The sequence below is a fragment of the Rattus rattus genome, chromosome 15 (assembly GCF_011064425.1).
Source record: "Rattus rattus isolate New Zealand chromosome 15, Rrattus_CSIRO_v1, whole genome shotgun sequence".
Classification (NCBI taxonomy): Eukaryota; Metazoa; Chordata; class Mammalia; order Rodentia; family Muridae; genus Rattus; species Rattus rattus.
Window position 1 is genome coordinate 1,710,197 of NC_046168.1, and position 27,901 is coordinate 1,738,097.

Consider the following 27,901-nt stretch of genomic DNA (forward strand, 5'->3'; position numbering starts at 1 on the left):
CCTTGTTTTCCAAAGAGTCAAAAGCACAGAGACTGTTTAAGGCAACATCACTAAACTCTGAGGGCCAGTGAGTAGTCAATTGGGTTTTAAAGCAATCTGGTTCTGCATGCATACTTTATACAACACTATAATCAGTTTTCCCCAAGGGTAGGCTCTCTGTGGGTTTAAACTCAAAGATTAATTGACTCACTCATTTTCTTCCTAATCTATAATCACCACTTTCCAAGAAAAAATAATGAGGAGAAGGAAGTAAAATGAAGGACAACAGGATGAAGCATGTTCTAACAACCAAGATTAAAGATGGAATGGAAAATGCTTCCATGGGTAAGGAGTCTCTACTTGGAGCCTTTACAAATGATGAAGTGACAGGAATTCTTGCCTAAGGGCAGCTGTCTGTCAAGAAAGGTAAGAAACAAACCAACGCCTCGTTCTGCTTGGCCAGCCATGTTTTCCAGAAATCTTTGTGGTAGAGTTGCTTTTTGTTTAAATCACAAAAAAGGGGGGAGACTATGTAAGCTGCTCTTCTCCTCAGTTATGAAGATTCATAGAGTGTATTTAAAGCAGGCCTGGGAGGATCATGCCTCCCATAGAAGGCATGAAGAGCTGGTGTTCTCATGAAGGTCACCTTCATGCTAAGTCTCAACATTGCTCACATTTCTGAAGCCTAGAAATGTGTTCCAAAATGTCAGAAGCTATAAAGTTAAAGAAATAAGACATTGGAAGGAAGTGGGGGAAAAAATCTCTTCAGACAGACCATAAATAAGTAACAACTTTGTCCTTGGAGATCAGGGGCCATGCACAAGGGTGTTTCCTAGCTCTCTGAGCTAAGGCAGGTCTGGGGAAAGATCAATTCAAGTTGGCAAATAAATGATAAGGAATAAATAGTACTTGGAGTTTCATTTTTAATAGCAATCCTGTTTATTGAATAAGTGGAATAAATAAGCATCTTCGCAGGTTTAACTTTGCTTTGCAGAAGATTTCCAACACAGAACAAGGATGACACCACCACTGTTGAATCAGGTATGGGAGCTGAACAACCTGGGACTCCACATGGCTTGAACCAGACAGATTACTTCTCTAACAATGCATCTAGTAACCCAGGATCCCCACCTTCATTGATCTGCATGTATATCTGCTTCAAACAATGAAGTGAGTTGCTCTTTGGTGGTCACATAGCAATACTCAACTTCTATTTGAACATGTTTTAAGACATAGCAAGAAATGAGGAAGGCAGAAACATTGGCCATTTACCCCAATTGGTTTGGGATTCACGGAAATTATGATAAATGTATCTTCCAAGTGAACTTTTAGATAAAGTCTTCTATTTACTATCTTATGCTTCGTAAAATTGGGCATGCATATTATTAAAATCAGATGCATTGTGGGAAAGAACATTCACACTAAACAAGGGCATACAACATCACTCAAGCCTATCAAACAAAACAGAAATACCCTACTCCTAGCAACAAACTCTTTCCTCTGGGCCCCATAAAAAAATAACACTCAAACAATAACTGGGGCTCTTGGACATTGTAACTCCAGCAGGCTACTGCTCCTTTGCAGTGTATCCTCTAATGTCTATAAATAAAAATGTTTTTCCATCTGTGTCGACTTTTTCAATTATCTTAGGACATTGCCCTGAACCTGGAAACACTTATTGCCAACAGTGTCCATCAGAAGCACTCTCCCATGGACACTATGGAAGCTGTACACCGTACAGTATTCCTTGATGTAGTACAAATAAATCCAAACACACACTATAAAGCATTGAGAAGAGAGCTGGGGAAATATGTAAGTGGTTAAAAGCAATTGCTGCTCTTCCAGAGGACCCAGGTCTAACTAGCAACATCTACAAGAGGTTCATAGCAATCTGCAACTCCATTTCCAGACATTTCTATGACCAGGCAGTGTACACACATGGTGCACAGACATTCATGCAGGTAAATCACTAACACACATAAAATAAAAAAAGTGTTCACATTAAAAAAAGGACTCTGAATGTTTCATCATGTTGACAAAAGCTGGTATCTAACACAGGCTCTTGAAATCTTGGCATCCACCACCCTCTTCATGTTTATTGCCATTTTCTTTTATCAATTTTATATCTGGGTCCCCTAATACCATTTTTGCATTATTTTTGCATAATTACATTATATTTTCTTTACAATCATTTATATTCTTAAGTGAAAAAAGTTGAATGTAAGACTTGACAGCTCTTATGTAAATGAAGAAGGAATTTGCCTTCATAAAGTACAGGGCATGAAAGGACAAAATCATCTCAGGGAATCAGCAGATACTATTACCTGGCAAATGCTCTTATGTTTAGACAGGCACTATCTTTCCATGAAAGATATTAAGAAAAACTAGTACAGAAACAAACAAATATTTTTCTGGAAGAGACGTAGTGCTGGAAGAAAATGACTTTCTCATTATGTCAGTTCAATGCTATTCAAGAGTCTATTATTGGATTAGTCCATTGTTGTAAAGTTTCCCTATCTCATCTCTCTCACACACAGATGAAGTCTGTCTACAGAAATATGTGAGCATAGATATGTCAAATGAATCAAGCTAGGGCAGTCAGTGTGTGGTATACCTGTCATAGAGATGGTTACAAGCAAATGATTTACTTACCATGTTCATCAAGTAAAATATTGTCTGGTTTCATATCCCTGGAGGAGGAAACAAGGAAAAGATAAAGTTATTTATAAAAAGACAAACAGAACCAAATGAATATAATAAAAGCAAAATGCTCAATAGATTCCATTTCAGGTTGAAGTACTGTTCGAGCATTGTCTCCCATTATCACAGAATCTATGAGTCAACATTAACTGTGGCAGTTAGGAAACTACGGATTCAGCCATGGTCACACATCAATAAGTAGAAGAACTGGGCTCTGAACCTGGGCTTCTCTCATTCATAAAGATTCTTAATTGCTATAGCATGAAAGTATTGGTCCACAGGGATTTATGAAACATTTACATCGACATAAAGAAGCATGAATAATATTAGTCATTGTCTTCCTGTGAAATCCCAGCTACTTGCTTAATTATTGCACTAGGGGTACTAAAAAAGACCAATCATCAATGTGTTAGTGTTTAACATGATGATTAATTAGTATGCATTTACATTGTGCATTGGAAATTTGCTAAGATGGTCAATTTCTGACATGCTCAACTCAAAGGTAATTGTATGAGAAGGTAATGGTAGTTTGCTTGATAGTAATACTCATTTCATTATGTATGTTTATTTCAATTTCAATTCATTTCCATATGTTTATTTATCAAAGCCTCTTATTGTGTACCTTTAAATAAATTAATTAATATAATAAATATATACCTTTAAATTTTCTTTGTTTTTAGAAATAAAATATAAAAAAAAAACCACAGGAAGGGTAAGGCAAAACCACTCTCTTCCAATAAAAGGTGTTTGCTGATAACAAATATGAAGACGGATGGCCAGCAGTGTGTTAGATATTCTCATAATTTCCCCAGCAGTCCTCACAGTCAGTGACTAGCACAATAATTTATAAGAACCCACAATTCTCTATGTTGAGATTTTCACTACCCTTCCCTAATGTGCCATTAAAATGCATCAGTCTAGGTTCACAAAAGCCATAAGGAAAGAAATTCAGAAACGGGCTTGGGAACATATTATCAGCGTGGTCAAGTGGTTTTTATGTTGTCAGAATAAAAAGTGACCCTAGTTTTTGACAAATCAAGGCTGGACATCTTTTCTTGTCAAAATTAATAAGCTTAGGAAAAGTTACTTATAAATAGACTTCATGACATGCCATATCCAGCATTCAGGCTTAATGTGTGAATCCTGAAATTTCCTTATACACCTTAGGCTGTTAAATTCATTCTAGGTCATAGAGGGATCACCTTTCTCTGTGGCAAGATTTTCTATACTACAGGGTACAATTTCCTCAAAAGATGGTAGAGTTGGACTTCAAATTGTAGGTTTCTGTGTCTAAGCACTCTTTTAATATTGGAAACCTGCCTCCAAACCCTTTGGGTGAAGAATTGTCAAGACCAAACTCATGCATGTCATAGAAGCCATTGCATTATCTGGTTCTCTGTTCCGGCCATGTACACACATGTAGGATGCCCTACCACATTCCCTGCCAACTCTTGCCTGCTCATTACTGCAGTTGTTGCTCTTTGGCCTGAATCAGACCCTTTCTCCACCTCACTGAGTCATGGCAGATTCACCCTGGGAATCAGAGATTTCATGTTCTGTAAAAAACCTTCAGTGACTTTCCAAGGATAGACCAAATATTTGTACGTGGCTTTGACTCCCCTGTAATATGTGCCACACTTACGTGCAACTCCTCATCACACTTAGACCTCCTTGATGCCTGAGATGGTTTCTTGGATATCACACAGAGTCACAATCTGTGGTGGTCACTACAGGAGACCCAGGGAAATTTTAGCCCCCTGGAACATGGACCCAACAATGTAGGCCAGATGCTACTGTATACCATGAAATCTTTGTGTAGTGGGAAGCCTGAGGTAAACCAGGCATCAGGCACTTTCCACCCCTTTCGGATTGTTTCCAGTTGACATCAGTGTTTTCCAGGAAAGCAAGAGGCCCAGGAAGGAAAAGTTATTGAGTGTAGCAAGACCAATATCAATGTCTCTGTCTGAATTTATTAGGGTTTGTGTCAGAAATGAATCTCCACAGATTTCACATTTTGCGAATTTACTATTAAGTCTTTGAGTATCCCAGTTGATTCTCTTTGAACTTTCTCACTTTTTTTTGTCCACTAATTTCCCAGAACCTATCTTGAAACTTAGAAAATAATAGAGAAGAATCAGAGTGATGAACAATTGGCTGAATGTACATCTTTACTTTAATTTTATGTTTATTTCCTCTCTAGGTATATACCCAGAGTGAGCCACTGTGCTCAGATAACAGGGAGAAAATGGAATCTTGTTCCCCCAGGAAGGATGTAAGAAGATGCAAAGGAACTGGACCAGAAAGGTACAGAACAGTAAAGGGGCATATTTATCACAACATCAAAGGAAGACTGTGAGGAAATCTAATAAAATGTGGAATTTTAAGCATTAAAATGAATTATATAAGCTTAGAGTCTAACTACACAGTTTTTCAAACTCTAATGAGGTAACTTCTAAGTCAGCACAGGGAAAATTGCAGTATGATAAAACGGTTTATTCGTGTGCATGAGAAGAAAGAAACTTGGAGAGTTATATTAAAATTCTGGCTAGAGGGAGGGGTGGGGGGAACACCCATGAGTTTGCCCGGAAACCGGGAAAGGGAATAACATTCAGAAATGTATATAAGTTACTCAAGTTAATAATAATAATAAAAAAAAAAAAAAAATTCTGGCTAGAACAAGTGGAGTTTTCCAGTTCTGAATTTTAACTCTATTTCATTTCTCAGGCAACACTTTGGTACCCTAAAGTGAGTCAGAATAAGAAGTCACTTTTCCTAAGATGACTGTCTCACTGTAGCTGTCTGCTTTAGTGCTTTAACTTAGTTGTTAACAGACCTGGATATGTTTGAGGTTCCCTTCAGAAGCTTGGAGCACTGAGGATACTGCCACAGTTCAGACTTAAGCCATCAGACTCTTGTCTGTGCAGAATAATCTGGATCCTTTCAGTCATTCTGAAGAACCGCCATATTTAAAAGGCTCATAAAAAAAAAACCCAACCCAACAGCCATCAATGGGCACCATGGAAATATGAAGGAACCTTGCACACTATTGAGAGAGAACTTACGTGAGTCTGACCACTGTAGAAATCAGCAGTGAGGTACTTCAAAAGACTTGAGACTAAAATGACAGTTATGCTCACCTGAAGGAACCCTACACAACTCACAATAGGATGAAAATAATATTGAGTGTTTACTTCCAACTAAGCGTCAGTGTGCCAGAAAATGCAGGGACTCTTGCCTACTCTGAGGTCTCCACATTTCAACCATTCCTCAAGTCCTTCACACCCTTGTGTCTTGCTACCTCTCAACAGGTGACTATAGCTTGTCGCTTCACTTCACTTCTGAACCCACCTGTCTTTTGATTTACCATTGTCTTCCCTTTGGCTATGGAATATCAGCTCTTCTATGGGAGTTGGACTCCTGTCTTCTTGCCTTTTATGCTTTGCCCTGGGAAATGTCCTTGCATTTCAAGCTAACTCCTTCTACCCTATAGAAATATGTTACAAACCACCCACCTCCCATTTTTTGATGACACTTCTGGATTGAATGGTGACAGGTGGAATTGGGAACAGCAGCTGCTACTTACGTCTCAGATCACTAACCAGACTTCCATCTCCTCAGGTTCTTGAAATTACTCTTGTCGGGTACATTGATTTCCCTCACTGTGCCAAATGCAATAATCATAGAGTTGCTGTTACACTTCTTGGATTGGGGGGGGGCTAATCACTCCTTCCCTGATAACACACTTCATTTTCATGGCTTAGAAAAACTCATAGTTTACTGGGTTTCTTCTATCACAGAACTCCCTCCTCAGTCTCCTTTGCTAGTACCTCTTGGTCAGATCTCTAGACATTGGGCTTTATGCAGAACTACATCCCACTAAATGACTGCATTTAGTCTTATGATTTTAAATATTATTTACATGCCAAATGATAATGCACGTGACGCAATTTCTAGTCTTTACCCTGGAATTACAGATAAGTACATAAAATTGCTTGTCTGATGATATCATCTGTTTAGGATCCATGGAAAACACAGAAGTCTTTGAACAGAACCTTCACTATTTCTCCATAATCCTCACCCACACAACACCAAAGTGATTCCAGAATTCCTTAGCCCAGTGAATCACCCCATAGTTCTCCCATCTCCAGTGAAAAATCTTGAAGCAACTCTTAAGCTTTTTTTTTTTTTTGAACTACTAACATCAATTGCTTAGCAACTCCTGATGAGTCTACCTTTAGAACAGAATTGCTGGAAATAACATGGGAATCTCCCAGAACATAATGTTTGAAAACATGATACAGCAACTTCATTTCTTAGGTGTTTATCCCAAAGCTTGAATAAGAATTTGCACAGGGATTTCTGTGCCCATATCCACAACAGTGTTGTTATTCACAAAAGCTAAAAGGCAAAAGCAACACAGGTATCTATTAATACATGAATAAAAAATATAGCTTATCTTTCCAATAGAGTACTGTTTTTTAAAAACAATGGAACTCTTACAGATGCTGCAGGATCAATGAACACACTAATGTCTAGAAGACACTATGTTGAGTGAAACAAAGCAGGCATAAAATGGCCATTGTTGCATGATTCAAATTATATGGGATATGTGTATCAGTCCAACGCATATAAACAGAGTAGTTCCTGTAGGTTGTGTAGACAGAGAACAAGGGTTTATCAAGTAAGGGTACAGAGCCCCAGTTCAAGTCCATGGGAAAGTTCTGAATATGTTATGTGGTGTCAACCATGTTCAAGAGTTCACTGTATTTTGTCACTTAAGATGATGAAGCTTCATGTTTTATACATTTAATCCATTGGTAGATAAATTAGTTAACAGAATTAACAATCTGCTGCTGAAAAAGCACCTCTCTGCACACCACTACAGTGCTATTTTTTCTTCCTTTCTGTTTTCTACTGAAAATCCATTATCTTCTTAGCATCTGGCAAGGAGTATTACAGTCCATGTGCCTTCTTCCCTTCCTGGGCCCCCTGGCTTGCAACCCATAAGGAGTAAGAGTGACAACACTTGTTGATGCTTTGTATATACAAAGAGGCAGATCAAACTCCACCACACACCAGGTTTATCCAGCTCCCTGGCCTCTTTATCCCACCTTTCTAGACAGCCCCTTATGCCTCCAGTCCTGATCCCTGCCCACTTCCATGGCTGAAGATAATGGTGCATCTCCCCCACCCCTATTGTAAACATATAATATTGTTAGTAAAACATCATTACCACCAGCCATTTCACTGATGATGTGGTCATTACTTCTCTCTCTTCTACTAGGATGCAAGTTCTCTGAGAAAAGACATTCCGTGTCTTGTTTAATGCTGAAACAAACTGAGGCTCATAAAATTGCCCAGAACACAGTAAAGTGTTTAAGTAGACGTTTGTCATAAAAATTATCTGTGAGTCCTGGTACTAAACTTTGTAACACAAAACAGAAACACAAAAGCTCCCAATAGGTCTTTGATGCCAGTTACACTGCATTCACTCTCCGCCGACTGTAAAGTAAGTGTCAGAGCATGCATCAGAGAGAGGATCAGCTGAGCTCTGTGCAGTGAGAGGGTGAGAGGACTTTAGACAGGGCCTTTCAATTTGGAGAGTTGTAAAGCACAAGTCTAGGGTCATATTTATTTTATGGAATCTGTTGCATTTTGGTTTGACAAAACAAGCAAGCAAGCAAGCAAGCAAACAAACAAAAGCTGGATCTTACCGAGGCAGTTGTTCCTCCCTTCAAGGACTATAAATAGTAGGGAAGAAACCCAATACTCCCTGTGGCAGGGTCCAAGTGGAACTGATATATCTGCCCTTCTCACTTGAGTGACTTTACAAGATATTAGCAGAGTTTAATAGGCTAATTACATCCCTTCACTGTACCTACCCTGGACTCAAGTTGCTCACCCAGCAATCCCACACAGGGTGTGTGAAAATGGGGAACAAGAAACTCATTGTATACAAATCAATATCTCCAGCATCTCAATTTCTGTCTAGGCAACCGGTTTGGATTGGTTTTGTTTCTGTTGTATAGCACATCCTCCAGCTTGGTTACCTCCAAGGTATTCAGATGGAGTAAAAATAATAAATAATAATAATAATTTAATTGATATGTCTTATAGAATATACACATGTGTATATTATATAAGATTTAGAGAGTCACACAAAAGCTAGTGATCCCCAAATTATACCTATATTAAAAGCATAAGATAGTAGGATGAGAGCCAAACTTATAAACACACTACATGGTGAAACAGGAAGCAGAGTACAAAGTTTCCTGGAGCAGATTGTGCCCAGATACTCTGCTCTAAGATTTCACTTAGTAAACTTTACTTATAATCCTAGCTCTCTTTCTTGCTTCATACATACTCTCAGTCCTGTAATTTAAGCTAAGACACCTGCCCCTTCATTATCTGCACACATGCTCTGATCTCTGTAACGAAGCTGTGGTAAGTAATAAAGTCTACACTGCCTGGCAAGTGTCTGCCCTTAATCTTTGTCTGATCAACTGTTGCATCTGCTCATCTCCAGTATCTCTTATTGTTTGCTCCAGGGAAGATGAGTTACAAAAGCCATTTGCAGAGGTTTGGATGAGGGAATTGTGGGCTCTCAGTACCACAGCAAATATTTCCAATGTTCAGTAAATGTGTTGGACATATTTAACATTCCTTTTAGGTATAAATGACTATTTGAGGCTCACAATACTTTGTAGTTTTCATCCCAGCATTCCAACAAACACATTGCTGATAGGCTAAGAGAGCATATCTATTTGTTGCAAGGATCCATGCAAGTGCCATTCTGCATGCCTTAAACAACTTGAATTTCTTTTCCCATCAGGTTACCCATCCTCCAAAACCTTCCCTTTCTTACATGGCTTATTCTATAGTCTGAATATCCAGTTCAGCAGACTATTCTGCTCAATTGTTCCTAACAATTTAACTTACATACCCTCCTAGCAAACAAAACCTACATCATTAGCCACCTATTCTAGAAACTCTGCTTCTCCAACTCCCCACCACCTAGGCTATCTTCACCCAAGAAAGATTTGTTTCTTCAGTAGAGTGGCAAGAGGGCAGGAGGGAGCAGATGCTGAAGGACCCTCTGTAGAAAACACATTAAACTTCAGTAGAGATTGTTTGGAAAATTAGCGGAAGCATTAAGTCAAGGAAAAGAGAAGAGTCTCTTCACAGTCTCACATTTCCAGTGACAGTGAGAATCATGATGAAAGCTTAGGCTGTGTCACAGCTGTCACAAAGGCTTGAAAGGGCCTGGCTAGCAGATACATTTAAGTGAGGAGTAGGGCAGAGAGGCCAGCCTGACCTCCAAAGTCTGCACACTGATCTTGTGTGATTCACTTAGTCTTGCTCTAAAGGATATCCCCCTCCAACACCAACAGTTAGTTTTTGTTCCTGATTCATCCCCTAATTAAATCAGCAAAGCAGATTGCCAATCAATAATCTATGGATGTTCTCACAATCACCCAGTCTGTAAATTGCAGAAGAGGGACTTATATCATACTCCCCCACCCCCAATGACTACCTTAGCTATTTTAAGAAGGATGATAGAGAGGCTCCCTCAAGATCAACTGAATTGGTAGTTTCTGCCTATGTTAGTAAGGAAGGCTTCCATCGGCAATGAGAATGAGGGTCATGATTAATTAGCAGTTTCTGACATGAACACAGAAGGGATATGTGGGGACAATCACCAAAACTTTCTGGAGCTGTTCTACCTTCCAAGCAATGATGCCATTTCCAACTGTTGTCCTTACTGTCTCTGCCAGGGCAGCTGTATAAGAAACATCCGATAAAAGAGTATCTTTAATGCTTCAGAACAGCTCTGAGCTCTAGCTGTCATCTCATTTAGATAGGTGAAAAGTGGGCTGCTCAAAGAATGGCATTGCTGATCCAATATTAGAAGAAGAGACTGGATAGAGCTTGAGCCACCTCTACACACTGAAGCAAATCTGATTTACATTTGGGATCTTCATTTCTTACTTCCTCTAAGTGAGAGAGGGGTGGGATTTCACTCAAGTTGGCTTACAATAAGTATATTGTCAAAATTTTGGTCATATTTTCCTACTGTACATTTGGAAGTCATACACATATTTCCCTTTAAGAGGCATTGCTAAAGATCAGATGTCTGAATGCAGTTTAAGATATGTTGATCTTGAAAAGGGATTGCCTAGTGAAAAGCTAGCTGCGCTTAGCTTCAGTTCTCCATGTCACTGTGTGATTTCTCCCACCCTGTGCATGCCTGCCTTTGTGGTGCCATCCGCCACGAGATATCTGCCCAGCCACAGGAGCCTCGCAGTGCTATGGTGCTCAGCCTTTCGGTCCCTAAGAGTATAAAACAAATAAAACCCATTTCTTTATAAGTACCCAGCTACAAATATTTTATTTTAGCAATGAAAACTAGACCTACATACACATCTAAGACTATTTTTTTTAAAAAATGTTTTCAATTTCTTACTGTATAGAAAAAAATTCTGTTCTCCTTGAAGATGAGGTGCATCCGTCCCGATGACACAGGTCCCCAGCAGTGGGGATAATAGACACCCCAGCTTGAGGCGTATGTCAGCACACAATGATGCCAATGATGAGACTTTTAAGAATTACAATCTCTGAAATTAATACTTGCCCAGGGAAGATTGTCCTGTAGGGCTTACCCCAGGGCAACACCCTACTTGTTACCATTATCACCTTCAATTCAGATTCACTCTGGTGGAAACCCATAAATGTCAGCCAACAGACCATCAGGGGCCTGGCCAACTCACATAGCCACTGAGACCACAGTGGACTCTCAACTCCATAGGGTTAAAGTAAAGAAATGCTTCCAGCCTGGGTGAGTGGAATGTGCCTAGAAGTAAGAGGGGATTGAAGGGAACGAGGCCCATTAATAATAGAGGAAGCAGTATAAAACAATCGGTGCTGGAGAAGACAATTCAGTTAGAAAGAAAAAGTAATTTGCCGTACTGCAACTCCAGAACCGAAGACACCCTTCTCCAGCAGAAGGAAGGATAAACTTGTAGTTGGAAAATGAAGCAAATTAACTCTCCAGATGCCAAGAGAATTAAGAAGACGACAAAGCTAGGAAAAACATCTGTCTTTCCAGAGCAGACTGACTCCACCAGCCTGGGAATGACAGGATTTGTATGTCAAGCACATGCCTTGTTTGGGAAACAAGTCACAGAATACAGCCAGCTGGTCCATGCCCTAAGCTGTTTTGTTTTACTGTCCTATAAAGCATACAAGGTTATAATGAAATGTCTGTATCAATTATGTATCATTTGCCTGAAATCATGCTAAATGTTTTACGCATATTATTTCAATTACTTCCTCCCCCACTCCACCAAATACCTGATGGTAAACAGCATTATCATTTTGACCTTTAAAGACAGTGAGGTCCCATCAATAATGAAGGGTGGAATAGAGCCAGGCTCAGAACACTGGCTATGGAAATCCAGACTCCTGTCTTGAGTGGATACAGTGTTAGAACTGCAGACAGGTAAATGATGGGGTCACAGAAGGAGAGAACCAGGCATCAGAACAATGCTGGTGCAGTAGATAGAAGTGCTTGTAGAATAGTGAGCATCAGAGGCCAAGGACAGCTGTCTGGGCAGATGCTGCAACAAAGAGAACACTGATGTGATATCGCTTATAAAACTGCAGCTCAGGCTGGCCGGTCAGGTCCTGCATTAATTGCTGCCTTGGTTTGTTTGTTTGTTTGTTTGTTTGTTTGTTGCATGTTTTAATGCAACTGACAATGCAATTACCTCTCTGGCTTATCCAGGAAGTGTGAGGATGCACATAGCAGCTTCCATGGCTGCCAGCTGCGATGTGCTCTGCAACGAGCTGGGTTTTGTGCTCTGCTTTTGATCACTGACCTGGAAGGTTGATCTCTGACCATAGTAGAGAAAGGAAGACATCTTTGTGGTTTGCCTGGTGCATTTATTTTATGCTCAGGCATGATGTCATGGTTGCAGGGCTGTCTTAGAGAATGGTGGCTGTGTCTTTACCAGTGACAGATCTGGACCACTCTTTCCCCCCACTTCCTAGATAAAACCTCTCAGTCTGTGCACTATTTTCTAGCAAGATCCAATTCTAAGGCATGCAATGATTACTCAGAACTCACCAAAGCACCCAACATAGCAGCTCCAAACCCTCCTGAAGCCCTTTGTCACACTTTCTGAGATTCCCAATCCCCAGCATCTGCAGCCTTTTCTTTTGGAACAAATACCAACAAACACAGTGAAATTTAGACTACAGGTGAGACTGATGTGTCCTGCTGATCTGAGCAGGTAAGAGAATCAGTTAGAAACAGGGAGGAAAGATGTGCCCAGGATCTTGTGCTAACCCCACACAGTCTAAAACAACACAACTCCCTAGTCCATCTTGCCATTCTATCCTAGTAGCAATTCGATTGCTGGTTTCTGATCTCAGAATGTTTACTCCAGTATTAGACCTCACTTATAGCTCCAGGATAGAAAGAAGCTGATTCCAGCAGCACTATCTGGCTTTCTCTTCTTTTATTAGGGACACCTAAAAAGGGAAGATGTTGGGAATATAATCATTGTGACTGTCCCAGACCAAGCATTGAATACTCACCTGGTTCCTTGCTACCAATTGGAATTATCTTACCAAGGAAGAAGGGAGGTGTTTCTATATAACCAGGCAGTTTGAAATGCCACTGACAACAAATGCCTGGGAGTTAACACAACAGCAGCCTGGTTATAGTTGATCTACAAATTAGTAACTCTCCCTTTGTCTGTTTTCTCATCTGCCACACAGGGATGAGTACAGAACTATTCACCTCAGAAGGTCCCTATGATTGTGAAATATATTGGTTCTGGTAAGTCTTTACAAAAGAGTCTGGTAGACAGTAACTACTAAATGAACTGTAGAGAATTCTAGAAAGATAAGTTGTACATAAGGACAGTGTCATAGACTTTAAGTGATTAGGTATATAAGTATTCTATGTAAGTATATGAATTTGCAAATATTTAATGATTACAATTGAACACCTATGAAATTCATACAATGGAGACACTAGTCGTTGGAAAGGCAAAGGTCTAGAACTCTGAGATATCTCTTCTGGGACAGGAGTTGGCCCTAGCTTGATGCATCTAGGAGTGTTTAGCAAGCATGCTGTGGCATTTTTATAACTAGTATGAGACAAAGAAAATTTCACCCTAAATGTTCTTGACTGATGATAGTAGGTGATATTAGACAGAGCTCCTTGGGAAAGACACCAAAACTTTGTTGTAAACACTCTGTAATGTTTTTCTTTAAGTTATCAATGTTGCTCGCGACACACTATTTAATGGACAGTTGCCAGACCTGTCTCTTGTGCCCAGCTGCCCTGAGTGAGGAGCTGTCAACCACGATGCCCCTTGTGTGACAATCAGCAGGCTTATGATCATGAAGTCTCTGGAGCTTCTAAGCAAATTCCACTCCAGCTGTAAGGACTGCAAGCATCCACACTGCCCATCACATACACGCACGTGCGCACAACCACACACACACGCATACACACAAGCTCAAGAAATGAAATGAATCTGTGCTTTATTCAGAGAGTTGCAATCTGGGAGTCAGAATGAAATCTGCCTTCTCCCGATCTTTCTCTCATTAGCATTTTCATACAGAGCCAGAACAAAGGCAGCAAATCAATTCAAAATCAGTCCTGCCCAGGTGGGTCTTGTCTTCGAAACTGCCTCCACTCTGGGCTGCAGGGGGAGTGTTGACATACACCAAGGCCACTGACTCTTGCACCCATCCTGAGCCATCTGGATGGCATCTAGTTTTAAAGTTAACTCACAGAAAATAGATCATTGGCTGTATGAATGTGCCAATTCTGTCCTTCTTCACATGAGAACACAAATGTGCTGATTACAGAGTGACCCACTGCAACCAAACAGCAGCAGATACACTGACATCCACTCTTTTCTCCAGTCACAACTGCCTCAGACAGCTGGCCATAGCTCTGGGAGATGTCACTCAGTGACCCTCAGTGACCTCTAGATGAACCTGGTTCAGTCATTTCCAATGGTCCTTCCAATCTTGTTATTTCCACCCAGGCTATGTAGGGAGCACATCCCAGACTAGCTCAGCACAAAGCCTCTGATTGGTGAACTGTTGACTATGCTGCAGAACTAGGATCCATGCTGATCTGCCCCTTCCCTGTTCTGACTACAAAAGCATCTTTGTCGACCTTCCTGAGTCAGACAGAAAAGCTTACCAGTGCATTGATGGCCTCCTTGTGCTGTGACACTAGGCCCTAATAAAACCTCTTTAGAGTGATCATTTTTTATTCTTCTATGTTGACTTGTTTATGATCTTTATGTGGATAAAGTGGGCTGAACTGGTTACACTACGAATGGATGAAAACTTCGGGCTTCCAATCCCGATATAATAGCAACGGCTATAAGGCAGCCTGAAGATGACTCATGGGATCGGAAGCGCTGGAGACTGCTAGGGCAGTAAGCTTTCGGGACATTCAGCAGCTAAGAGACAGCTGAGGAATTTTAGAGAGCTGCCAGAAGCAAACACTTTCGGGACTATGCAGGCCACTGACAGTGGAGTGTGTGGGGGTGAAAGGCTATGAGGAGAAGGATAGAAGAACTGCAGATCCAGCTTCTGGAAGAGTCCCAGATGTACCAAAGTCTCAGAGCTTAGGGCCAGACTCTGACAGCTTGAAAGCTATAACGTTGTTGGCTGTGATGGGCCCACTGTAGCTCAATGCACAGAACAATAGGACTTTACTTGGGTACCTATAGCCACTTGTTGGCTTTGAAAACAGGGAGCCCTAAGCCTTTATTTCTGAGGGCACAGAGCCAGACGCTTCTGGTTTCAAAAGCACAATAGACTTTTGAGTTGTGAATCTAGAGCTGGATTGAAACTAGAGCTAAAGGCCTGTACGTCTCAAAATTTGGGTCTCCCAGATAAAAAAAAAAAAAACCACTCTGTAAGCCTCAGGTTCTGAAAAGTGCTGGGCTTCCAACTCTAGCAGAAGCTGCCCTTTGGTTGTTCATCATTTCCACCTGACTGCAGTAAAAGTACACTCATGCATTTGTCACAGGCTGCTGAAGCTTTATATGCAGACTAAGCCCAAGCCCTATACAGGCTTTACATAGTGTTTGAATATATGCATATATGTATTTTATAAAAATATAAACATATGTGACAATATAGCAGGCTTTACATCATAAACATATATTTTACTAATATACTCATGCAGTCTAAAATTAAATACACAGATATATTAATACACATGGTAGCAGTAGTCTCAGTAACAAATGGTTAGATCTAGACCCAAGGGTTTCCACTTTCACATGAGGTAAAAGTTAGGAATACGGGCTTTGTAGTCAGATGATTTGCAGTCAATGGTTTCAAATCTCAAATCTACAATGTCCTCATTCTGGGATTGTGGGTAAATGTCATCACTTTCCTGATAATACACATTCTTAATAATAATATGTGTTTCTTAATAGTGACTGTGGTTTCCAGTTGTAAATACACAAACCCTTTGAGGGTACCTGCTCTATGTTGACTCTGGGCCTAAGATAAGAAAGGTCTTGCCCCACAATTCCAATTGTTGGATCAAGGATGAACTGATGACCCAATTGGAACCAAGAGTGGGAGGGAGAGTGATGCAAGGCTCAAAAAGAAGCCCCCTTGGTGTCTCTGGGGGTAAGCTTTTAGAAGGAATATGATTCCTTGGATTCAGAAGAGTTAGCATAGTGTGTAAGAGCAAGCCAGGGATGGAAAGTCCACAGAAATGGCGGACAAGAGACTGAAAGAAGCTGGCTGATCAATACTGCTGGTGCATTGTTAAATAAGTAAGGTACAGATAGGCTTACATCTGTATTTTCTAGTTTTATAGGATAATTAATTCTATTACTTGAACCAATGTGAGTTTAGGGTTTCTATTATTTGATCAACACACTCATGTAAGTAAAAGAATTCTTAGACTCTACTCTCCATGTATAAAATGACAATGGTTTCTACTTCATAAAGCTGCGATAATTTAATTAAATGATGCAAGAAAACTGCTTACTACAGAACCTAACATGAAGTAACTGTTCATTTAAATTTCATAAACAGCATGAACAAATAATTAGCCCAGCATAGGAAGAGCTAGGTCATGAAACACTGAAGATAAACTAAGAATATAGAGATGAAAATGTGTTTTCAATGTTCACCCAATCATTGTGACATCATAACAGTGATAGGTTCCAACTGTTACACCTGGTGACTCAGGCTAAGATCTTTTGCTTAAGTGTAAACCAGTCAGTAGAGGCATACATCTTTAATGCTAGCACTCAGAAAGCAGAGGCAGGCAGATCTTTGAGTTTGAAGCTAGCCTGGTCTACAGAGCTAGTTCCAGGATATCCAGGGCTACACAGGGAAACCCTGTTTTAAAAACTTAAAATAAATGAATCAATACAATATACTTAGGTTCATATTATCCTCTAGAACTCTTATATGGTATCCATGACAAAGTTTGGTGGTACATAGTCATACTCATTTTGTTTGTTTGTTTGTTTGTTTGTTTGTTTTTACAAGCTGCCTATGACTTCTGTCACTCCATGTGGAAATGCTAAGGTCCTTAAAGTAGAATTCATTTGCTGGTTGGACTCTGTAGAAAGTATACCTGTCTTGTGTCTTCAGGGTAAGAAGGTGAGCAGGTTAGCTCATGGATTCTTTTTCCCTATGTGACAGCAGCCAGTGCAGACCTTTCTAAGCAATCCCATCCTTACTGAGCACACACTGGAAAAAGGAAGAACAAGTTTAAGGACAAGTACATGTCCTTTCCTGATTGCTCTGCCTTTTCCCGAAACACAAATAGGATGTATATCAAACAGTACAATTGTTTGAAGGTCGTCATGGTCTAGCCTCTGCGCATACTTGTTGCCCCATTCCTAACTTCACATCCCTTCTCCTCTGCACCAACATCCTCAGATTTGTTTTTCTGTCTAGTCCTGCCACCAATGCTGTCAACATGTTCAGGTCACTTGTGAGCACAGGGTTGAAACAGCCTGTACTTTCCAGAAGTCTGCCTGCTTGAGTCTTTATTTGCTATAAAGCACTAAACACAACTCTCTAAGTGTTTTAGATCCTTGTTGTTTGTGTTATCTCATTAGCTGCCTTATGTAAGAAGAGCAAAGAAGAAAGTGAGAAGAAGGAGCTTTCTCCACTCCCAAAATTCTTCTTAGAGACACATGACTGACATACTCATAAATAAGCAATATTTTTAGCATTAAACGACTAAACCTAAAAGGGGAGAGCTTGTGCTTCATGTTGCAAAGTGTGCTAGACTCAGTAAAGCTTTATTTAATGCAACTTATAGGTTACATATTAATGAAACACTTAAAAGTGCAGCTTAGCATAGTTAAATGCTAACCTGTAAACAAGCATTTTCTTGTCCTTTCCATGGTGGCTCTACCCAGGTTGGTGGTACATTTTACAGGGCCTTTGCAACTGTGTGACACACACCATGAGGGCAGGTTCTCCTGTTTTCACAGTGTGTAACTCATGCTCATTCATTATTTGATAGCATGGGAGCAGGTGCTGAGCAGAGCACAGCAACATAATACCTTTATTACTGTGCTGCGTGTTGTTTCTAGGGCTCAATTAGCCCCTCTGCTACAGCAGTTATGAAACGGGAGCATTTGCAAGGCCTCCTGATCTACTTAAGATAAGATTTAATAAGACAAAAAGGAGGGGCCCTTTCTTAAGCACTTCACAGAAGACGTTAACCTGAAACCAAAACCTAATATTTTAATGCAATAATCAACAGATATTGTCAATATACTGAGAACAAGGAAGGCAAACCTCAAGCAGAACACACATCTTGGGAGTAATAACTAATAACATCATCTATGATTACTTCTGAGCTTATAATCTTCTCAGACTGAACATATGGTATGGCAAATGAGGAAAAAGAAAACCATAACCTCTATTACAGGTAAATGAAAGCCAAACGAGACACCCTCAACCAGAGAAATGAGATAACAATGCTGTAGATAATGGACATATTTTACCAAACTTAGAAGATAATAGCAGGACCTGCAGCTCTCCTGGGCAGCACAGTAGAGCTTGCACTGGTGAGAAAGGGTTAGATGAGTTGGTCCGAGGAAATGAAAGCAAGAGAGCTGACTCTGCCCTTGTTGGCTGCTGCACTGGATGAGCTAACTAGAGCAGTACTGGAGAGCTTGCCCTGTAAGAGTGTGGGTAAGCTGATGGGCTTACTCTCAGGCCTAGATCCAAGGCTTTGAGTTGGCCAATCCCAACATCTACCCTCTCTATGATCTGCTAGAGTTCATGAAAGGACTAATCCTCCAGATCCAAAGCAGCAAGATCTCCATGACATAGGGCAACAACAGAATATCTGAAAGTATGTCCCCTTAGGGATGCCCATGAGGATTCAGAATAGATAGTGTAGCAGAAGCCAGAGGCCCTGAAACAGAGTAATGCCTCATTTCAATGAATATTTGCAAATAAAGATGTGTGAAAAAAAAGAGTATACTGTGTGGCACACTGTGACAAACCATAATTTCCAGGACAAGATTTTTTTTAATTCTGTCTTATTCTATTCTCTTTTGTGGAGGTCACAAGGGTGGAGGGTAGAATCGAAGGAACAGGGAAATGAGTAGGACTGGGATGCACCATGTGAAATTCACGAAGATTCAGAAAAACTAAGGGGAAAGGGGGAAACATGTGTGTGTGGTGGCTCGAATAAGTTTATTCCCCATAGACTCGTGTAATTGAGTGCTAGACCACAGGAAATGGCACTAGTAGGAGGTTTGGCTTTGTTGGAATAAGAGAAAAGTGTGTCACTGTGTAGGTGGGCTTTGAGTCTCCTATGCTCAGGCTTTGGCCAGTGAGGAAGTGAGTCCCCTGGCTGCCTGCAAAAGAGAGTTGCCTTCTGCTGCCTGCAAATCAAGATATAGAAAACTTGGTTCCTCCAGCACCATGTCTGCCATGCTTTCTGTCATGATGAAATGGACTAAACCTCTGAAACTATAAGCCAGCCCCAATGAAATGTTTTCTTTCCTAAGAATTGCCTTGGTCATGATGTCTCTTCACAGTAATAGAAACATAACTAAGACAATGATCTATTTAATGAGTGGGGATAAAAAAGAAAGAAAACAGGCCTAACAAACCACAAGAAGCCAACCACTGAGCAACACTCTTCCACGGGCTCTGCTTTAGTGCCTGTCTCTAGGTTCCTGTCTTGGCTTCCTGTTCTAACTTTTGTTGACCTGAGAGCTGCTAGATGAAATAAACCTCACCCTCCCTTAGTTTGTTTTAGTCACAGAATTTATTACAACAATGGAAATCAAACCAGGACAGGGGCAATACAAAGTAACACACAATGCATACCAACCAATATTGTCCTGCAATTGCCTAAGTAGTACTACACAGCACACAGAACTTTGAGTGTGTGTGTCAGTTATTTTCATAGGGATGAAACTAAGGAAGCCCATCTTTAGAAGAGGAATATTTTGGTAATTTATTTTGTTTGTTTCAATACTGGGGGTTAAAAACAGTTTCTATGAGTTGAACAAGATCTCCACTACTTTCTGCTTAGTCAAGACCTTTAGTTAGATAATCTTGCATTTGACCTTAGTCTCCATACACTAACTGTACATGGCCAAGTTACTTAACATTGCCATGATTTTGTTGACTGTCAAATGGGGCACTGTGTACAGCAAGAATAAGGCAAGGTCTTCTATGTGTAAAATAAATAATGCTTGTTAAGTCAATTAAGCGATGAAATATGTACTTTGTAGTATAAATTATTTGGATAAAAGGGATGGTGAGATAAAAGAAGTAAGTACATTCAAGAATGATAAAAACATCTCACCAGGTGACTCATTCCTACAGGCTTCGAAGCTGAACTGTTCTGAGTTAACATATTCATTCATTGAACTCATTTGTCACTTGAATGATGAGTACCAAAAATATCTCATTTTTGCCTATGAATTATCACCTTAAGAACATAAACAATGACTGTTAAGATACTACAGTGTGTGTTAATTAGATGCAAAGGTGACCTGGAGCCTAGATCTCTGCTGCAATACACTAAACTCCATCATTGAAAACAAGTATGGGTTTGGTTCAAAATTGGACTGCAAACAAGAGCTTATCTGGTAAATGTGCTAAGAGCTGCTTGGCACATTTCAGTGCCACATGCTCTTCAGGCGGCTCATTTCAGTCACATAGCCTCCTTGGAAGCCTTCAAGGGAAGGTATTGTGGTAGAGAGCAGTGAGATGACATGCTCTCACTTAAAGACCATCCTGCTGAGGCAAAGAGAAAGACATCTTAGAGTCTTAGGTATAAGGCAATCATTTCTGATCCCCAATCAACCATTTCTCTTCTTCCTCCACAGTGAAGTTTAGGACTATGCTTAAGGTTATAGAGGAAACTGGTATTGATACGAGGCATAGTACATTTCTTCAGGAGAAAAGTGACATTATGGGGACCCCTCCCCCCATGGATTTCCATCTCTTGTTTAAGGACTTGTGTAACTCACAGTCTCTTGCTATAAGAAAGTTTCATCATTTGCTTCTTACATTGTACTGAATTACTGGCACCATTGGGGTTATGTTATAGAATATTATATATTGTTATTTGAATGCTATCCTGCTAGCCAGCTCATGCTAGAGCAGTGGTTCTCAACCTGTGGGTCAAAACTTCTTTGGTGGTTGAATGACCCTTTCACAGAGGTCACTTGAGACTATAGAAAAACACAGATATTTACTTTACAATTCATAACAGTAGCAAAATTACAATTATGAAGCAGTAACAAAAATAATTTTATGGTTGAGGGTCAGTACAACATGAGGAACTGTATTAAAGGGTCGCAGCACTGGCAAGGTTGAGAACCACTGCTCTAGAATTTTGGTGCTCTGTTCTTGTTAAATTTGACAAGGCAAGCTGTCACAAATCCTGCAGCTTCAAGTGGAATGAATTCTCCTAATTTCCTGTCTGAACTTGTCTGACCTAATCTTCAAAGAGAATCCAATTCTGGCCAAGGAGAAGGAAGCTTGGGAGAAACTTCAGTTGTGCTATACCCTCATTTCAAGCCAAAATGGGAGCTAGTAGATGTGGGTTAAATCAATGGTTCATTTCTTACAAAGGATGTCAAAGAAAGGTGTAACACAGAATCTCTTCTTCCAGAGCCAAACAACAGGAATTTGTGCAAATTAAAATTATCATCAGAAAACACCATCCATTGCAAATTTCCTTGTATAATAATCCAAGAGACAGGGAGTCATCCAAGGAGAACACACACGCACTCCTCATTCGTTTACACTAAATTATCCAGAGATCATCTACCTTCATTTCTGCGTCGAATGTTGGTGATTCAACATGGGTAAAACATTCTCTCCTCCTAAGGGGGTTGCATTTAGGAGTGGGAGAAAGCATTCTATGAATGACATCTTGACTCAGAAGACACCATTAGAAGCATAACCATGACCACTGGGAAGATGTAGCTAAGTCTGAGTGACGGTGGCCATTTGTGTGTGCCTGGTCCGTGAGAGATTCACAACGCTTCACAATAGTCTTTATAATGCATGCTCCCAAGTCTAAAAGCCTTTCTTATTTGTGTTGATGTGACCTCTGAACCATTTTTTAGGATCAACAATTATCAATGCTGCAGCAGCAGAAAGTCTGTCTTACTCACCGCTGGAGCTCTGCACCATTGTCTGGTAACCCACACTTAAATTGAATATTTGATGAATGTTTGCATGAATATATAGGCTAGTGCTATTATTCTCAAGGATTTCTTTTATCATTGTCAAGATATGACTTTGAAAAAGGATGATGAGTACTTCTTGAAACTTGTTACACGAGGCTAAAGGGTTGATATGTAAGGATTAATTCTTTATTTTTTAATGTAGCAATATATAGGAAGAATACCTTTATTAGGTTTGTCTATCATCATTCTTGCTTTTGAATGGAGGTATGTATTTTAAGGTTTTATTTTCAGTGTATCAGGAACCAATAAATTTGTGGCATAATTAATCTATGCATGGTAAAATACATAAAATACACATATCTTTGCTTCATTCTAAATAAACCTGTAGCATGATAAAGAATAGTGTAAACTACCTTCATAAAGTTATATAAATAAAACAACTCATTATACATTAGGAATACTTTGTCCTAACAGGCTTACAGTATATAAGTTATCCCACCCAAGTTCATACATTATTTTTTCTATTTGAAAGGACTTTGAAAGTGAGTAACAGGAAAAAAAAACCTCAAACTTTTAAAAGGTATTATTATTTTATATTGAAGTTGTAGGCCTTTCTCTTTGTAAAGAAGGGTCTGTATGTTTCATATTCGCTATGACAATCTAAAGACAACATTAAAGGTGTCTATGTAACAGCACCATGCACTGTTCTAGCAATATATCTATAAACTATACATAATCTCATCAGCACAAGGGAAAAAGATGTGCAGGAAGAGTCTCGAGTTTTCACATTACCTTGTCTATTTAAGTAAGCTTAAAGCTGAGAACACAACTGGGGAACTGTGGTCTTTTATAAACCAGAAGTAATTCAAATGCTTTTTTTTTCCTCTGCTGGGTTGTATTATTTTAGTCTTGAATTGTGAATTTCCTTGTTGTGTCCAGACTTGGTGGGTCATAAGGAGTTATGATTTTGCCCGTAAGTTCTTTGGGATGCCAAGGTGCACAGTGAAGTAGGAGGAAGTGTTAGGGTTGCATCCTATCCAATTTTAAAGCTGTTTTTAAAAACAGGTCAACTCCTCTCTTATACTACTGTATCAACTTTGTTTTTAAAGGTCTTTGTTTTTAATGCATTCCTTTCATCTGTGCCATGAGGACTGAATCTTCTTCCATTTGCAATGACAGTGTGAAGTGTATGATTTATATTACAAGAGGAGGAGTTGCTAGCCATGCTAAAAATTTTAAAAGTATTACAGTTAACCACCAAACAGTGATGAACATGTGACCTTTGTCAGAGCTGCTAAGCCAGAATACAAAGGGTCAAGGACGTAGGCCAGTAACTCTTAGTTTATGTTCAGTTGGTACAACACATCTCCCATATAAACTTTAGCCCATCAGAAACACCATACCCCTATATGTGTGGTACTAATTTATTCTCAGAGACCCTGAATCAACCCCTTCCCTGTGATTTTAGAAATTTGTTTTGTGTGCTGTGAGTGGTTGTTGTAGTCTTGTCATTGCTAATAACTTGTCTGTGATTATTTTTATTTTTATAGTTTTTAGTTAATTTATATTAAGAGATTCATTTCTTTTTGGGGAAGAGTTCAAAGCACACCAAAGAAATAAAAATTTTGATGAAAGATTGTCATTTGTGATATATGGTTTATTTAAGAAAAAAAGAAAAGGAAAGAAAGTGGGAAATAAGTATATCTTCAATCTTAAGGATTAATTCTTATCTGCATCTTGCTTCAAAATGAATCTTGTTGTCTTTATTGGTCCCTCTGCCCCTTTCACTGTAACAAAGTAGACAAGGGTAGTAAATGAAAAAATATCCCATGTTCTTTTTCATAATGGATACTCTTTTATTATTCCCTGTTCAATATTTCCGCTTATCAATGGAAGATAAAATTTTGCAATTGTTTCTGTTGTGCTCTGATTATTTACATGAATTGTCTAATAGGACTTTATCTCATTCCTACAGGGATTTGGGAAACAGTGAGTTATAACTTCATTTCAGGGAGGCTATTTTTTACTAGATGAAAAATACAATCAAACATCTACTGTAATCTAAGATGACTTACTATTAACTGTCTTAAGCAGTCCATCCCTGTAGCCTAAATTCATAATTGAGTCTTCTACATCTGACAGGAGAATGAGGAGCAATTCCTTTTTGGACTACAATAATTAGTTTCCATCCGATTATTCACTGGAGAGACTGTGGCATTCTAATCAAGCTCTGCCCTCCTCATGGGAATTATAATGAATTTAGGCTTTCTTATTTTTAATACAAGCAAACAATCACTTCGTCCATAATTTAAAGCCTTCCCTCCTGGTTTAATGTAAATAAGGGAGTATTAAAATAGGGTCTGCCACTCTTTGAAAACTAAAGCCAGTTTGTTTTCAGTCTGAAAGGTCTGAAAAATGTTTAAATATTTTGACTAATAAAAACTTGCTCAATTATGTAAATCAAAATTAAAGTCATTGTGCAGCTCTGTGTCATGATCAACCTGTGGAATTAATCTCCTGAAACTGATAAAAATGAACTCAATAGTTTGCATATAAAAAGTCTAAAAATTCAAGTCTATAGATAGAAAACTTGTAAATGCAGTAAGAAAGGACAGCGCCTGTTATATTTGACATGGAGTTTATGGAAGAAACAGGACATGCAGTGTTTTAGAAAAATAGGTGCATATTGACTACCAATGATGTCAATGTAAAAAAAAATTGAAGCTGAGGAATGCTCTCTCTCTCTCTCTCTCTCTCTCTCTCTCTCTCTCTCTCTGTCTCTCTCTCTCTGTGTGTGTGTGTGTGTGTGTGTGTGTGTGTGTTTTTAGAAATTGTGCACTCATGTGTATGTATGTACTTGTTGAAGCAACAGGTGGAGGTTATACATCTTCAGTCACTCTTTACCTGGTGTTTTGAGACAGGGTCTCTCACCGAACCTGGAGTTGAACAATTCAGTTAGAATGGCTGGTCAATGATTTCCAGAGATCAAAGAACTCTGAGATGCCCTTCAACAGTGGAATGGAATACTGTTGGATCCACCTTAGGAATATTATTTTCTCTTTTTTTTGGATCTATTTTAATTTACATTTGGAACTGTGATCCCATTTGGGTGTTCCCCAATCCATAAACCCATGGTATCCCCTCCCTTTCTTCTATTAGGTCAAATCATTCTTGTTCAGGAAGGAAACTCCTGATCAAAATGGCTGAGCCACCTCCCCAGCCTCTGAGTAAAGACTCCTACTTATGCGGTCCCTTTTACATGGTACAGATTCCATTGCTGCTTTGGCTGTTCAACACTTCTTGTAAAACCTGAGTTGTTACAAAACTGTCTCCTTACCTAATGTCTCTTTTTCCTAACGACACCCACCTTTTCATAATACAGAGCTTCTGGTTTTAGAGCATCCTCTTACCAGGTGGTTTCAAGGTATCATCTTTGTGCAGTTGAATGCTTGCACGCTTGCTTTCTGCAGCTTGAATGCTTGCAGGCTTAAGATGGCCAGGCTTACCTTATCCCTACTCTCCTCAGGCTCCAGAAACCCTCAGCCACATAGAGCGTACTGCGGTTCAGAGCTCTACATCTCCTCAAGCTGATGCTTCACTTACATTCTAACAATTTAATTTGGAGTGAGATCCTGAATTTTCAAAACTGGAGTTTCGACTGTAAATTGGGGATGGTAATGCTGTAAGCCTTCTGGAACTGGGGGAAGCCTGAGTGAAGTAATTTACAAGTACTTAGAAGAGTCCCCTGGACTGGAGCCACCGGTAAATGATGGGCTGGTGCTACTCTTGTCCCATGCATATTCATTGGGTACTTAAGATCATTTTGAATCATACATCATGTCTGGAGGCTAAATAGTGGTTTGACTCTGAACATAGAAGTCCTGTATTTCATAACTGCTGTTCCGTGTAATTGGTTCTTCTCACTTGGACAAACCTATGATGATGCAAGAATTCTTTTTCGTTCACCCATTTTATGTCTTGGAATTCAGAATATGAGTTTTCAGTCTAGTATTCTAAGTACCAGAAAGATGATTTATTCTGTCATCTACGCATCAATCAAGTCGAGCATTCATTTTGCTGATTCTTTTGAAGGAAGATTTATATTTTTAATTTAAATTTATTCCATGAAAAACCCCAGGCTATATATCACCAAACTCCCTGGGAAATAGCTGAACCATTAAGATGAATAAGTATTTGTTGCAGTAAATGAAGAAAGGAGGTTTACAAAAAGATTCCTAGCACTCGGGAGCCCATATTGTTTCCGAATTGATTTCCCAGCTTTACCTCCTCACATGAGCTCCAGTTTCAGAACAACATTGTTGTTCTCATTTAAATCCCTTAGACAGAGAAATAACTCTTAGTTCACCAGTTTTTAAAGCCGTTTGACACCATTTCAAGACGATAACACATTGAATTGATGTCTGGCATTTTAATAGTAAAAATCCTAGTTGTTAAAGTGTCTACTTGGCCCACTGTCAAGGAAGAATCTTAACACTGGTGATATGCCTTTAATTTACCAGAACATATAAGAGTTTGGATTATCATCTCAACATTATTATTTATCTTTTGAAATTAAAATATAATCACATAATTTCCCTTTCTTTTTCCTCCCTCCAACCTTTCTCATATACACCAACTTGCTCTCAAATTCATGGCTTCCTTTTGTTTAATTGCTGTTACATATCTATCTATTATGTGTGTGTATAGTTCTAAATATACAGATAGATACAGCAATGTGTGTATGGTGCTACTTCTATGTATGTGACGAAAGGCTGACAACTTGGTTTTGGACTACCAACTTGGGAACTCTTCTATGGGCAAGACTATTTCTCCTGCTCTTAGCATTTCTTAGTAGTTCCTTGCCTGGGGTTGAGGCCCTGTGGGATTTCCCTCCTTCCGTGCTAACACATCAGTTGGTGGCACCTGTTCAGGTCCTGGGTGGACAACCATGTCCAGTATTATTATTGTTGATAATACCCTACTAGCCCTCAGAAGTATGCTACTCTAATGCTAAATTATGTTTCCCAACAAAAAGACCATGAAATGGTGAAATATGCTTTAATATGCCATGTATATTTTTAACATTCATTTTCTTAATCATGTGTATGTGCATGTTTGTGTGGAGGTACGTGTGTGAGAGAGTACAGTGTTTCTGAAGCCAAAGGTATCAGACCTTCCTGGAGCTATAGTTAAGAACAGTTGTGAAATGACTGACTTGGGGTCAGGTAATCAATCTCAGGATTTCTGCTAAGTGCTCTCACCCACAAAAGTACTTCTCTAGCTCTAATGCTCCATATTTTAAATTTGCAATTATTTTTCGCTCCTAGTCAGTCATTTACATGACTGAGCCAGCATCTATTACCTCATGTTTTTGACAAATACTGGGGAGGCAAAGGGAAGCCGAGCAGTCATGGCTGGTTTTACTCCTGGAGTAGAGGACACGAATGAAATACGCAAATAGATTTCAAAAAATGTCAGAGCTTCTCAGAAGTGCAAAATGCTCTGACAGCTTATAAACTACA

The 27,901-nt window shown here is 39.5% G+C and overlaps 1 protein-coding gene across 1 annotated transcript in view; it reads right to left on the reverse strand.

Annotated features, from left to right (window-relative positions):
- Window positions 1-27,901, reverse strand: part of Stk32a (serine/threonine kinase 32A) — a 108,942-nt gene that overhangs the window by 24,246 nt on the left and 56,795 nt on the right. The window contains exon 5 of the mRNA XM_032885965.1: window positions 2,632-2,669. Coding sequence (XP_032741856.1) covers window positions 2,632-2,669 — 38 coding nt within the window. The remainder of the gene's footprint in view (window positions 1-2,631; window positions 2,670-27,901) is intronic.